General features: G+C 39.9%; 2 protein-coding genes across 2 annotated transcripts; one reads left to right on the top strand and one right to left on the bottom strand.

Moving 5' to 3' along the window:
- Positions 1 to 4,141, bottom strand: LOC5501967 (neuronal pentraxin-2). The gene is made up of 2 exons (XM_032370242.2): positions 3,903 to 4,141; positions 1 to 3,242 (listed from the first exon to the last, which is right to left on the bottom strand). The coding sequence occupies exons 1-2, from the start codon at positions 4,028 to 4,030 to the stop codon at positions 2,852 to 2,854; spliced, it is 519 nt and encodes a 172-aa protein (XP_032226133.1). The 5' UTR covers positions 4,031 to 4,141; the 3' UTR covers positions 1 to 2,851.
- Positions 4,142 to 11,880: 7,739 nt separating this feature from the next.
- LOC125563118 (keratin, type I cytoskeletal 9-like) lies at positions 11,881 to 12,612 on the top strand. Its single transcript, XM_048727946.1, has one exon. It carries the CDS (start codon positions 11,881 to 11,883, stop codon positions 12,610 to 12,612), a length of 732 nt encoding a protein of 243 aa, XP_048583903.1.
- The last annotated feature ends 3,662 nt before the right edge of the window (positions 12,613 to 16,274 follow it).

Genomic DNA, 16,274 nt, shown 5'->3' with positions numbered 1-16,274 from the left:
CACTTTGCTTCTTCCTCTCCTTTATTTACACATTTACGCATAGGTACCAAGCTGATATTTATAGGCCTACATGTAAGTGAACTTGATTTTAAACTTACTGTTTAAGAAGTTTTTATGTTATTTATTTCCCTGATCTTTTCATATTACATTTGGCCAACTTGCTATGTGCCTAGCATAGTCCAGTACTTGGTCGTATTCCCAGGTATATACGGCCATGTACTCTTTACATCAAAGCGTTTTTTTTCTGTGCAAATGATAAATTGTATAGATATAGTAGATAAAACCAGGGCCTCATAAGTAGGAGGAATCAACTTCGCCACATTTTGGTATCAGTTAGGAACCACGGCGTTTCTCTGGATCAAACTATTTTTAGACGTGCGGATTAGCCAGTCAGATGACAGATACTGAAAATTTGACTTTTTCTAAAGGGATCCAAAATGTTGGCCTATAGAAGGGGGAAAACGATTTATTTTTATCTTTTAATTTATTAATCCTGGAGAAAAAAACATTTTCTTAATAGCTTTGAATTATTTTTTCTCCACAAGCGTTGTTACTAGGACATTTTTTCATGTCTTGCAAACGAAAATAGGTAATAATTGTTTCGATGTCGAATTTTTTTTTTCGCTTAGAGTCTAAATTATTATTAGGTTTTTTATATGGCCAGTAACTAACAGTAAGTTTAGTATTCGCTTAATCTCGCTATCTGATTGGTTAATTAACAGTAAGGTAAGAAGCAGCATATCGAATGTTGATGCTTTATTTTAAGTTATTTTATTAAAGAATTTAAAGTTCGAAAATTAATAAGATTTATAATCTGTCTGTGTACAGTATATATTTGACACTTTTAAGATACAGATGATTGCCCCAACTTATGAGCCCTGATATAACGGTACAAGTAGTATATACTATGATGATGCTTTAAATACAAAAAGCCCAAATAGTCGTGTTCGTGAACCAGAAGAATGAATACAATACATCAAAAACTAGAATTCGACTCTGCCAAAATTTCGTCTTTAACAAGACTTCTTCTGGCCCTGAAGAAGTCTTATTAAAGACGAAAATTTGGCAGAGTCCAGGAGGGAGGAGGTATCTCCAAGGGTTCTTTTGTCCCGTGATGATCGCTGCCAGTGACGTCATAGCTCGTTTGCAAAAGCATAGTCGAATAATGGCGGCCATCACAACCGCCTATCTTGAAATTCAACCTCTGCTTTCTTCGCAAAAAAACACGGTCCAAGGCACGAAAAAATGACTAAAAAGCTAGTGAATTATCTAAACATTGTTCTGCAACTGATTAATTTGTTTACCTTTTTATTTGATGCAGAGAGGTTTAGTCTAGATGTAAAAGAATTGTCTGATTCTAATTGTTAATAATATGCTAAAATTGTAAACAATATGCTAAAAAAACGCAAGAAATCTCTTTGAAATCCCAACATGGTAAAATAGATTCAAATGCGACGTCATCGCTCGGAGCCTTTTCACAGTTGAATTTTCTCCATAAGAATTTCGTTTGTGCACCCCGGTCCTTTAACCCCAAAGGCAAGTGATAAGATAAGTATCCTTACTAAATTGTGCTGAAAACTGCGCACGCGACAATCCACGTAAAAACCAGCACAAATGTAAAGTATTGCATGAATGTAAAACTATGGAAAGTTGACCTGTTGACATTTGTCACTGATTTCGCTTTGTGTACAGCCTTAAACCAGGAAAAAAACGCCTGCTCGTTTTCTAACAAAAAAGGCATGCAGAAAATGATACTACTATGCCTCTCCACTGGTTATAGTTATCCAAATTTTTTTCCCGAAAAAATACCGTCATTTTAAAACAAAAGAGCTGGTTTAATCGCATGGTATCGGATGAAATAGTGTTTTCCATCGTTGTCTACTAAATAATCTTGCCTAGTAGCAGCACATTCGAATTTCTCCTTTTATGACACTGTTCTTTACTCTGTATTATTCGGTTAATACTACGATAACGAGTGTAATAATAATGATAATAATCATGATTATGATGACGAATAGAATAAAACTACAAAACGAGAGATAACGTTTTCAGTGTATGAATACAACATGTATGATAAAAAAAATATGCACATTAGATGATACATGTTGGTCATATGTATACGAATGGCCGTGATGATGAAGTTGTCACGCAACTCAAGTCACGCAACTAGAGTTAGGGACACGTAATTCCACGAATACAAAAAATTTCCAAAGCATCAAAACCATTGCCGCGAACCATTTCCAACACCTTGTGATGAATGTGTGATTCTAATGAGTCTTGGAAAACCAGGTGCTCTTTTCTCATTTAAACTTTTTCCCTTTCTCACACCTAGCTAAGTAACGCTCAAAACGTATGAATAACTAAAGAGTCACGATAGTATATAAAGAGGCGATAACAATGTGATCAAGAAGAGGGAATAAGATTTCAGTTCAGAAGAGATCGGAGGAGAGAGAGAAGAGAGGAAAATAAGATTTCAGTTTAGAAGAGATCAGAAGAGAGAGAGAATCAGAGGCGATGTAAAGGGGTCAGAGTCACACTGAAGATGGCCTGACCGAGGTTTAGTCAGAGACAGAGAGCAGACGAACCGGAGGGAGTTCTACGAGGAAATAAAGCAAGCATCAAATCTATGCTGTCCTATCTTGTCCTATCTACGTTGTTATAAAACTCCTGCGACAAAGTTGATTATCACGTTCATGGTTGTGATGATGGCGATATGCGATGATTATGACGATGATGTTGGTGATGATGATGATGTTGACGAGTTGTTAAGCCTAATAAATATAATAATTAAGGCATAGATGTGGTGTCTTAAAAAGTAATAAGGCCTATCAAATTAATGGCTTGATATGTTTTAAGGGCATGTCATCGCGCATTGTGGTTGTATGTCGCCTGAGAGCGTTTCACCGGTAATAGTCTCCCATGACAAATCCGGGGAGCCTTGTACTGAGCCTTTACATCCTTGTTGGTGAGCTTTGCCCCTAGTATCATCATTAATTGCGTATAACCAGATATTCAGGTTCGCCATGTAGCCGTAGAACAGCTTTGAAGAGTCAAAATTTCCCCCAACTGACCCCTGGTATTGGCCAATTACCACGATACCGTTTGTGCTGGGTGCAGAGGTTCCTGAAACTGTTTTCTCCCCTTGTAAGACATTGTTCTTGTAAACTTGGAATTTCCCATTTATATGCATAAATGTTAGATGCTGCCATGTGTTGTTATGAGTGAAACCAGATGCGAGTGTACTGAAAATAACGACATAAGATAAGTCGACGCACAAACGCTCACAGACAAAGGGGAGTTTTGGCTTTGATCTAATGTTTCTAATAAATAGGGGCTAAATCAGCATACAATTTTCACTTCAGCAAGGACAACGAGAAAAAGCGATTGTGTGTGAGTGTTTGGGGGGGGAGGGGGGTGCCGTGACGCGAAACAAGCAATCCTAGAAGGAAAGAAAATGCCATGAATTCCTAATCAGTTGATAGTTCATAGTGCATGCTCCGTTCATTGTTTACTGGCCACTATCTGAGCCACTATTTGAACCCACAATGACTAGCGCATGCGTGAAGCCTATATCCGCTGCGGGATAATAAGCCAGCATTCAAAACGGCGTCCTCCGTAGAAATATCGTAGAAATATCACATTTCGAAGAGGAGAACTAACCGGAGTTTGATTCATAATTTACGGCAAAACCCATGTAAAGCATATTGACAGATTTGGCGCGATGGTACGGGTTTTGGCACGCTTTTAATGGAGGGGTCTGACAGCTGTCATGGGATCGCTTAGAAACGCTCACGCATGCGCAACGTTTCGACCCATGGCAGAGAGGTCTCTTTTCCTCGCAAACGCCAGCCAAGCGAAATACAGAGAAAAGAGGCCTCTGTGAACTGGGAAGGAAAACTCACACTTTTGATCCATCAAACGTAATCTCTGCGCTACCATTCCTGCTGATACCAATGGTCAGTGCATCCACTTTCGTGGGCGTTGCGTACGTCAGTATCATAGCGGGGTCTCCGTTGTCAACTGCGCCCATTTTCAGCCACACTGTTACTGTAAAGCTATAAAACCATGCAAGCGGCTGGCTGAGTTGGATAAAGTTGGATGTACTGTTTGTTGCAAAATGCAGCACGCATCCAACAACTGGAAGACAAAAAGATCATAGAGGTGGGTTCAAATATACAGACGTCAGTTTGTTTTTACACTTTATATCTAAGCTTAACGAATAAAATACAGTGTATCACCCATCAGTTAGGGGACTGTAAGGAGGTAAAACATTTCATAATGTTCAGAACTTTGTGACTTAGTAGACATTGTAAAATATGTTGCATTATAAGATGTATCTAAATATATGTAGAGTACTTGCATTATACGACTTGGTTTATAATAAACAGTGACTTTATTAAAGTAAATCATGTACAAATACGAAAAAGTGAAGCTTCAATAACGACGAATACGATATTCCCAGTGCATAACGAGTTACCTGCTGTACTGTCGAGTTGCCTGCTATATGTTTTTATTAAAGTAAATCACGTACAAATTCCAAAAAAGTAAAGCTTGAATGACGACGAATACGATATTCCCAGCGCATAACGAGTTAGCTGCTGTACTGTCGAGTTGCCTGCTATATGTTTTTTATTAAAGTAAATCACGTATAAATGCCAAAAAGTGAAGCTGTAACAACAACGAATACAATATTCCCAGTGTATAACGAGTTACCTGCTTGTCGAGTTGCCTGCTATATGTTTTTATTAAAGTAAATCACGTATAAATACCAAAAAGTGAACATTTAACAACGACGAATACGATATTCCCAGCGCATAACGAGTTACCTGCTGTACTGTCGAGTTGCCTGCTATATGTTTTTATTAAAGTAAATCACGTAAAAATTCCAAAAAAGTGAAGCTTTAATGACGACGAATACGATATTCCCAGCGCATAACGAGTTACCTGCTGTACTGTAGAGTTGCCTGCTATATGTTTTTATTAAAGTAAATCACGTATAAATACTAAAAAGTGAAGCTTAAACAACGGAGAATACAATATTACCAGTGCACAACGAGTTACCTGCTGTACTGTCAAGTTGCCTGCTATATGTTTTTATTAAAGTAAATCACGTACAAATTCCAAAAAAGTGAAGCTTGAATGACGACGAATACGATATTCCCAGCGCACAACGAGTTACCTGCTGTACTGTCAAGTTGCCTGCTATATGTTTTTATTAAAGTAAATCACGTACAAATTCCAAAAAAGTGAAGCTTGAATGACGACGAATACGATATTCCCAGCGCACAACGAGTTACCTGCTGTACTGTCGAGTTGCCTGCTATATGTTTTTATTAAAGTAAATCACGTACAAATACGAAAAAGTAAAGCTCCAATAACGACGGATACGAAATTCAAAGCGCATAACGAGTTACCTGCTGTACTGTCGAGTTGCCTGCTATATGTTTTTATTAAAGTAAATCACGTACAAATTCCAAAAAAAGTGAAGCTTGAATGACGACGAATACGATATTCCCAGTGCATAACGAGTTACCTGCTGTACTGTCGAGTTGCCTGCTATATGTTTTTATTAAAGTAAATCACGTACAAATTCCAAAAAAGTGAAGCTTGAATGACGACGAATACGATATTCCCAGCGCATAACGAGTTAGCTGCTGTACTATTGAGTTGCCTGCTATATGTTTTTTTATTAAAGTAAATCACGTATAAATGCCAAAAAGTGAAGCTGTAACAACAACGAATACAATATTCCCAGTGTATAACGAGTTACCTGCTGTACTGCTGAGTTGCCTGTTATATGTTTTTGTTCGAGTAAATTACGTACAAATGCCAAAAAGTGAACATTTAAATATGGTATTCGTACCGAGGCGGCTGTGTGGGGTTATAAAATGTATGGTGATAGACGTTAGTGCGTGGGTTAAAGTGTGCAATTATGGCTATTATATATGGTGTATTGTATTGGGGATGTTAGTTAAGAGTTGTGGCTATAAATGAAATGTAGAAAACGGGCTTGGAGTTAGGGCAGAACAGTGTATTTGACCTTGGAACGAGGGTGATAATTACCTGTTGATAATTTCCTGTGAGTGTTATGTGAGCTTGTGAAAAATCAAGTCAACAACAAGACCGGTGAGGAATAATATCTGAAAGCGTGCAGATAGGGGACAAATCAATGATGGCAAATAGAAGATAGATAGTGGTTATATAATTATTGGACAGTTGGCTTCTTGAGTATGGGTTTTTATATTGTGTCGTGTAGAGAGAGAGTTTGTTAGGATTCGCGCTCTAGGTTAGTGACTGATAATAGATGAGCTTAAGCGATGGCCCATATCGAGCGAAAATAATACGCGTAGATACGGCAGAGAAACGGTAGGAATTACAGTGCAGGTTAAGATGTGTAAATCACGTGCAAGTGCCAAAAGTGAACATTTAACAACGACGATTACGATATTTCCAGTATATGTTTCTATTCGAGTTAATCACTTACAAATGCCAAAAAAGTGAAGCTTTAATAACGACGAATACGATATTCCCAGTGCATCACGAGTTACCTGCTGTACTGTCAAGTTGTCTGCTAAAAGTTTTTATAAAAGTAAATCACGAAAACTTTCCAAAAAAGTTAGGCTTTAATAACGACATACATAATTTGTCGTATTTCGAAAGTTTTGCACTGTTATTTCAGTCAGAAGTCTTGATATCGACTTTTTTTCCCACGGTCACCTGATTGATGACGTCATATTTTAAAAGTTCATGATTGTAAAATCCCATGTACTATTTGTCATATTTCGAAAGTTTCGTAATGTTTTCTCAATAGGAACTCGAGAAAATGTTTTTCCCACGGTCACGTGATTGATGACGTCATGAGAATAACTAATACGGCGTTGTCTTCGTTATTACATTTGTACACTTAGGTTAAAGTTTGATGACTATCGGTAAAAAGGGGACGTAGATATCGCGACAATTGTGATGTAACGACTTGCCTGCTGGAACGTTCAACGTCACACAGTCACGTGATTAATAATATTTGATATCATACATGCATGAATATGTTTGTTGTACTTTTTGTACAATCGTGTCAAAATTTCGTGACAATCGGCCATATACCTGCCGAGATATTACACAAATCATCACATTTGAGTTGCCTGCTAACTTCACCGAGTTGCCTGCTGAGTTGCCTGCCAGCTTTACTATGGTAATATCAAGGACATTCTTTCAAACTTTAAGAGCGTTCTTCCGAATTTCTAGAGACGATCTGCCTCCCGAGCTTCAAGAGAACGATCTTCCGAATTTTAAGAGAGCGATCTTTCGAACTTTCCGAATTTTAGAGAACGATCTTCCGAACTTTAGAGCGTTTTTTTTTTTCCAATTTGAAGGGAACGAACTTTCGAATTTAAAAAACATTCTTTCGATTCTGCCCCGGGAACAAGATCGTTTATGAACGATATAACGAAGCAAGATCGTTCCCTCATTATTAACAAAATCGTTCCCTCATTATAGAAAAAACGTTCGTTGATCTTCCAGATTTGCCCTAAAACGTTTTTCGCTAGTGTACGTTTTCCCTTACCGGGTCACATTGTTAACAAACTTACGAAACGCCACTGGTAAGCCATTTCCACTTCCCCTCTACTACTTCTGGCTGTGCACCAAATTCTTTGTTTATTTCTTGCATGTATGCTTGCTGAATTAGCTCCAACACATTCTTGCTCTTATAATTGATGCTTTGGAATTTATCCGTACATAGCTACGAGTAGCATTGTTTCCAATGACTCCATGAATAACATTTCTAGACTGAACATTTCGTTTGCCAAGAGCAGGAATAAGTTTTTTAAATGACTGTAAGCAACATCAGCCAATGAGGGCTAGAGGGCCCCTTTCTATCAATGGTATCTGGGTCGACTGGTTGTCCCCAGGGAATCAATCAGATGGGCATAGACTTACCTGAAGCAGTTATTCCAACATCACAGTAGTACCATTTTTTACACTTGTCTAAGACAAAATACCCTATGTATCAATAAAACCACATAAAGCCAAGAAATTTATTGGTTTGGTCCATACTCTACATACCATTTTAACCTAAAGTGTTGTTAAAATGCACCAAAACAAAGCTTATGTCCCAAATTACCATTTTATTATCCACGAATCGGCAAAGGCCTTGCCTTTTGATTGCATAAAACGATTACTTACCTAATGTGTCAACGATCTTTCCTGCTCCATTTTCGCCTCAGACTGTTGAATCTAACGTTCACTGCGAATGAGCAAATAGACGAGGATTTCATTTCATTAATAACAAAGACCTATAAAGTTTTCCTAATAGAGGCAATTAATACCACCTTGACAAATAAACGCAAACACACCACATTTTACAGTCTGCTACAACTTACATACATTTGATTAATCGGATTGCTTCGAGTAGACAACTATTAAACTAAGCACTGCGTGAATTATTTTTTATATCAAAGTGTACACCATTTTCAACATCCCTATTTCGACCAATATGGCATAAATTGATGAGTTGCTCATATCGGAGGGGATTCGCACCATCTGGAAATGGGATACAATGGATTCTAATCATTGCTCCGTTGGATTTGAGCATCGCCTGAGGAGGTTGGACACGCAATTACATACAAATTCAATAGGATCGCTATTCGCGTGGGTTGTGTAATTCAAGTAACTCATCCACGGATGAAATTGTTTAGTTCCCTGTACTTCACTTTCGGCTAGCTTTGTTTACTTATAAACTGCTAGGTATTCATTTATGTTGTTCTCTTTTCCTTTTTGGTTTTTTTTTTTGGTAGTTGGTGTCTTTTTAAGTAAATCGAGATTTGACCTGAAAATTTTACTTTTTACTCATGTTTCGTGCGAAAGGGATAGATTATAGATGACTAACAAATGGATTTTTTTGTCACATCCGTGAGCAATGTTGAATCTAACGTTCACTGCGAATGAGCAAATAGACTAGGATTTCATTTCATTAATAACAAAGACCTATAAAGTTTTCCTAATAGAGGCAATTAATACCACCTTGACAAATAAATGCAAACACACCACATCTTACAGTCTGCTACAACAGACAACTATTAAACTAAGCACTGCGTGAATTATTTTTATATCAAAGTGTGCACCATTTTCAACATCCCTATTTCGACCAATATGGCATAAATTGATGAGTTGCTCATATTGGAGGGGATTCGCACCATCTGGAAATGGGATACAATGGATTCTAATCATTGCTCCGTTGGATTTGAGCATCGCCTGAGGAGGCTGGACACGCAATTACATATACAATTCAATACACGCAATTCAATAGGATCGCTATTCGCGTGGGTTGTGTAATTCAAGTAACTCATCCACGGATGAAATTGTTTAGTTTCCTGTACTTCACTTTCGGTTGGAACTAGACGGCTAGCTTTGTTAACTTATAAACTGCTAGGTATTCATTTATGTTGTTCTCTTTTCATTTTCGCTTTTTTTTTTTTGGTAGTTGGTGTCTTTTTAAGTAAATCGAGATTTGACCTGAATATTTTACTTTTTACTCATGTTTCGTGCGAAAGGGATAGATTATAGATGACTTACAAATGGATTTTTTTGTCACATCCGTGAGCAATGGACCATATTTTGATCACATTGCAATAAATAATATAATTCGTAAAACGCCTTAAACTCTTCTGCAATAAAACTGAGGTTTCTGTATGGATACTTCAAAAAGCACTCGTTAAGCTGTGCTAGTATATTCTGAAACGCTTGAATTATCACACATTTCTGTTTGCTTGTTTGTTCAAAAAGCCTTTTTTTACCTGACAAGGCCACCTATTCACTTTTTTCAAAACTAAATTTACTCAAAAGCAAGTCGTGTTTATCTAGCAGCCCGAAAGTTGTTATTGGGGGTGTGTTCATAACGTCTTAGGAAATTTATGCTAATTTTGTACTTACGCGAAAAGAAATTTTGTAAAGCAATAGAATCTGATGAAAAATTAGCAAACTTACATTAAAAACATGTTGCGCGAATAGTGGTAGCCTATCGATTCGAAATCGGTTGCAATCAATTTCTGTAAAACGATTACTTACCTAATGTGTCAACGATCTTTTCTGCTCCATTTTTTCCTCATACTGTTGAATCTAAAGTTCCCTGCGTTCACTGCAAATAGACAAGGATTTTATTTCATTAATTTTACCGAAGACCAATAACGTTTTCCTAATAAAGGCAATTAATATCACCTTGACGAATAAACGCAAACACACCACATTTTGCAGTCTGCTAGAACTTAGATACAATTGATTTATCGGATTGTTACGTGTTCCTCATTTTAAACTTTAGCACTGCGTGAATTTATTTTTTATTTTTATTGTTATTATTTTTGTTGTCAACATTTGGAAATGGGATACAATGGATTTCAATCATTGCTCAGTTGGATTTGGGCATCGCCTCATGAGGTTGGAAACGCAATTACAAACAAAATCGCTTAATGTCACGCAGGAATAAGTCACACATGTAGTGAGTGATATTTAGCATCTAGAAATTATACACTGATCGGCTGTCAGCTTATTGAAGTCCACGGAACAACTAAAAGCATTTTGTTTAGCTAACCTATTGCGTTTGACAGGAAAATCTAAAACGTTCACATAGAAATTGCTTAGCCAAGCAGTTCATATTTTTAGCAGATTGACCTTTTGCTCGGGAAACTTATGGGCGTACCGCGTCCCTTTTCAAGTGGTACTGGAGAACAGAGTTTTGAGCATTTGTTTTAGTCCTGTATCCGTTAACTACATAAGGAAAGTTAGGTCTGAGTTCACACAAGGTTTACCCTAAGTAAGCTCCAGACCTAGCCGTCGATGAAATTATGTTTCAGTACATTTTAAGATTTTGAGTGCAAAAATGATTGGAATCTTGTCAATCATTATATTCATGTGTGTATCTTGCCATGCGCACTAGCAGTGTGACAAGTTAGTGTGTGACAACCGTAGTCAGTAGCAACATGTAAACATTACGTAAGTCACGGTAGCCCAAGGGTAACAAACCGACACACCCATGGGGGGGTAGTTCGTTCCTCGGACGCCCATTGGCTGAAACCTTGTTAAAACAGAGCTAAAAGCTTTCCATGGCTGTCAGTGTCGGATTACTTAAGGGACGCCGTGGTAGGACCGTATAAAAAGGGGTGCGGTAGAAGCCGCAGTCAGATCTTGTAAAACTCCAGTTGGTAACAGCGAAGTAAAGCCCGGTACTGTACCGCCCCCAACTACAGTCTAATCTCGTTGTTACAAGTGGTGTTAGAACCCGGGCTTCGACCAAGCACAACAGGTCGGGGGAAGATCTAGAAGAAAGACCGCTATGACTCCCGTAAAAGTGAATTGAGAACACGGTCTCCGATCATCGCAAAAAGGATCATCGGAGGAAAATTTGAAAACCGCTTTGACTAGAACACTCGTCTAGTTGTTTGGAATACTACAGGGCAAGGAAGAAAAGCCGCCCTCTCTAAAGAAACCAAAACAATATTTGAAGGTTAGTGAGACACAAGCCATTGAACATTATAGATTAGCTAGGCAAGTTTCCTTGTTGGGCTAATTTTACCTTTTTTCCTTTACTCGTTATAGCGGAGCCAAGCGCGGACGCAGGCCGCGCGCGTAGCTCCATAGGCATAGAAATATGGTATAGGTATGCGACTTGGTTTTTGTGGTCATCACTCGCCAGCCAGCCAGCCAGCCAGTCAGTCAGCAGCGCGACTCCCAGGCCTCACTCGGCCCCGTAATGGCGACTAAATACAAGCACGGAGCAAGGGAAAAAGTTCTTGTCGATTGTGCGATGATTATTTATTTTGCCTCAAATTTTGTGACTTAAGGATAAAGTCAACTAGAGGAGATCTACTAACATTCATGGGGGGATCATGGATGGGGGATCATGGATGGAGGGGACCATGGATGGAGGGGATCATGGATGGAGGGATCATGGATGGGGGGATCATGGATGGAGGGGATCATGAATGGAGGGATCATGGATGGAGGGGATCATGGATGGGGGATCATGGGTGGGGGATCATGGATATTGGGGATCATGGATGGGGGGATCATGGATGTTGGGGATCATGGATGGGGGGATCATGGATAGAGGGGATCATGGATGGAGGGGATCATGGATGGAGGGATCATGGATGGAGGGATCATGGATGGAGGGGATCATGGATGGAGGGGATCATGGATGGGGGATCATGGAATGGGGGATCATGGATGGAGGGGATCATGGATGTAGGGGATCATGGATGGGGGGATCATGGATGGAGGGGATCATGGATGGAGGGGATCATGGATGGAGGGGATCATGGATGGAGGGATCATGGATGGATGGGTCATGAATGGAGGGGATCATGGATGGAGGGGATGATGGATGGAGGGATCATGGATGGAGGGGATCACGGATGGGGGGATCATGGATGGAGGGGATCATGGATGGGGGGATCATGGATGGAGGGGATCATGGATGGAGGGGATCATGGATGGAGGGGATCATGGATGGAGGGGATCATGGATGGAGGGATCATGGATGGAGGGGATCATGGATGGAGGGGATCATGGATGGAGGGGATCATGGATGGGGGGATCATGGATGGAGGGGTTCATGGATGAAGGGGATCATGGATGGAGGGGATCATGGATGGAGGGATCATGGATGGAGGGGCTCAATTACCAAAAAAAGAACATCGTGTTGATTTTGGTGAGTTTTAATATCTTCATGCGTTCTTGTGCTAGGATTGGCATTTATGATAAATATAATAAAAATACAACCTACGTATCGTTATTCCAACACCTTTGTTTTTACAAATCCTGCATTTATGGTATGCATCCATGTCATTCGATAATAACTTTAGAGTTGATCGCCTTTCTACAGCACAAAATAAGACATAAGTCGAAGCATGCACATAATTTACATGTATTCGGCATTCTATGTTGTTTTTCCTTAAAGCCCCCCTCTCCTTAAAGCACGTGGACCTGACTTGCTCGACACGTGGCTTGCGTGGCACGTGGCTTGCGTGACACGTGGCTTGCGTGACACGTGACTTGCGTGACACGTGGTTACGTAGGCAATGAATCCCGAAATGAATGAGATGTTCATTTCAGTTAGGAAATAAATCGGCTTGAATTATGGTAAAAATCAAAACCCGCTACCATGAAAATGCCTGGAGTCTATTTAATAAATAAAACAATGAAAACTTAAAGCCATGAGAGAATTCAAAGCAAAATTTAAACAACATTGTCACGCAAGTCTGATTAACTAATGCCTGGTGCACACTAGTGACATAATGACATAGGCGCGCGCACTCCTATGTTTATATGTTCAAGTGTGAATGGTTCGACATTTTGAAATAAGCCCAACATATAACGACATATGCCATTATGTCCATGTCGTTATGTCGGGCTTAAAAGAGTGCGCGCTCCTATGTGTGCACTAGGCGTAACTTTATGCTTGCTATTATTTAATGAACTTATCAAGCATGCTTACAAATTTTCTTCTCCAAAGAAATCATACAGTTTTGAGCTGCAACTTTACCAGGCTGGTAAGCCTCCGTCAATCCTTGTATTGACATAGGGGGGTGGGCTGAGGTGGCGCCAATTCCCCCCCCCCCCCCCCCCGCCACACACACACCCCGTGCTAGCTACCTCCCTGATTAGTGAGTCAGTAATGCTGGCGAAATGTTTGCCAACAGCTTCAACAAATGGCCAACATTTTTGCCTCAATTTTTTATTGCCAGCAATGCTGGTGCTGTTTTGAGTTCGTGTAATATATTGGAGCGAGATAATATACAATTGACGGTACCTTGTTACTATTATAATCGACTAAAACCCTTTTATATAGGGAATACATCCTATTAACACGAGTACGGGACCGGGATTAACCTGAGTTTTTTTACTGAGAATAACGAGCGAGCCAAATTCCCTAACCAGACAAACAAGCTGATACCGTGAATTCACGAAGACAGATGATGGATAATATTTTCACAAAAAGAACCAGCTTCCCCGTCAGATAATCAAATGTTTGGTGCCTAGAGGAGGAAATCGTGAACGCCAATTTCTCGTATGAGAACAGTGCATTGTCAATCAAACCGTTTTGACGTTTAAGGGCATGTTATCGCGCATTGTGGTTGTATGTTGCCCAAAAGAGTTTTACCGGTAATTGTCTCCCATTTCAAGTTTGCTGAAGATAGAGACCCTGCACATCCCTGTGTGTGCGCTTGCCCCCTTGCCCAGTCATCAATTGCGTATCCCCAGTAATTAAGGTTCGCCATGTAGCCGTAGAACAACTTCGAAGAGTCAAAGCTTCCTCCAAGAGATCCTTGATGTTGACCAATCACTAAGATACTACCTGCCGGGTCTGAGGCAGCGACACCTGAAACTACTTTCTCCTCTTGTAAGACATTGTTCTTGTAAACTTGGAACCTTCTATTTCCATACAAAAACACTAGATGCTGCCAAGTATTGTCATGGGTAAAGCCAGTTTCTAGTGTACTGAAAACAACAAAAATGAAGATAGAGAGATGTAGTAGATTATATCTACTAAACACACACAGCGCGATCTTGTAGCACGTTTTCCGTATTTTTACCATCGGGAGAGGATACTTAAAGTGATACAATAATCACCTCGGATTCTATTGTTTTTATGATGTAAGACCACTAGAAAAATTCCAAAACAAAAGGTGGTTCTCCTCTAAAACAAAAATGATCCTTTGTCCTTTTCGAAATTTCCAGTTAGAGAAAATCATGCGGGAAACTAAGAATCAAAATACTTGTCTTCTAGTTTCTGATAAGAAAATAATTAAATTTAGTGCATTCTCAGCACCGGAATTCAAACTGAATTTAACAACGTTAGACTAGATCCAATCTCGTCCCCAGAGCCACTGGCACAAAGTCACGTGGGCTCTGGGAACGGGATTGGAATAGATCCGTGTGGGTTATGTTTAATTTCTGTACTGTATGTTCTGGTTATTGGGAGATTTTTTAGTCACTGCACGTTGTAAGAAAGCGCCTGTCCAATAAGCGCCTTGACTGGGACATGTAATATTAAATAAATGCTGCGGCGCTTACTCGAAAAATTAAGGTATAAAGTAGATCATTTCTTTTACTCCGTTTATCTGCGTGCCCTCACGAAGCGTAGCGGCATTTGATACATCCTTTTCGGAATACAATGCCTCCCCTTTGACTTACTTGTCTTACGCATCTACCGTACTATTCCGTTAATCAAAGGTGCGATTGGCTTAGTTATCGAGGATATAGCAATTGTGTGAGCAAAAGTGTCATACAAAATAGGCGTCCGTTTGTCGCATTTGAAAACTGGCCGAGACAACTGCGAGACAACTCTTGCTTAACTTAAAAATATTTGTTGTTTGATCGTCGATACTTTATCTGGGGTGACCGTGTAGATGGTATAAACATGGCAATCCCCCTCCCCCCCCCCCCCTCCCCCCCTCGGACACAGAGCGAACCATTGGTGTATGTACTTACGCTCCTGCCCCACCAAACGCGATCTCCGCAGAACCATCCTTCTTTATTCCAATGGACAGTGCATCCAAGTTCGAGGCCGTTGAGTAAGAGAGTATTGTTGCGGGGTTTATATCGTCATCTGCGACCATTTTCAGCCAAACTGATACTGAAAAGACTTCTGTCCAACCAAACGGCTGGTCGAGTTGGATATAGTTGGATGTACTTTTGGTAGCGAAGTGCAATACGCATCCAACAGCAGACGGGACTGAAAAACAAAAGGAATAATATAGAGATATTTATAGAAACCTGCGTGATCCAAGAACCTTTTCAATGATTCTCAGGAGACACCGGGCTGACAATGGACAACGGAGCTGACAGGGAACAAGGGAACACTGCTTTTTCTACATATTGTTTTTCCTGGCAATTTTTCTATGAGCTGTTTTGGGGAACTTTCCGATTCATCAACAGAGAACAAAGGGCACTTTCCCCCTCCCCTCCAAACAGCCACGTCCGAGGAACGAACTACCCTGTCTGTTTGTTCCCCTTGGGCTACCGTGACCTACGTAATGTTTACAATGCTGCTACGGCTACCAATGTCACACACTAACTTGTTATACTGCTAGTGCGCATGACAAGCTACACGCGTGATTATAATGATTGACATGCTTTCAGTCGTTCCGTGGACTTCAATATGCTGACAGCCGAACAGTATATAATTTCTCACTGCATGTGTGACTTATTCCTGTGTGGCATAAACATTTACTGCCCCTTATCTAATGAACAAGGGACTTTTCAGCAAACGCATTTCACTG

This window comes from Nematostella vectensis, chromosome 5 (assembly GCF_932526225.1).
Source record: "Nematostella vectensis chromosome 5, jaNemVect1.1, whole genome shotgun sequence".
NCBI lineage: Eukaryota > Metazoa > Cnidaria > Anthozoa > Actiniaria > Edwardsiidae > Nematostella > Nematostella vectensis.
Note: the sequence above shows the minus strand (reverse complement) of the source record. Positions and strands in the feature narration are given on the sequence as shown.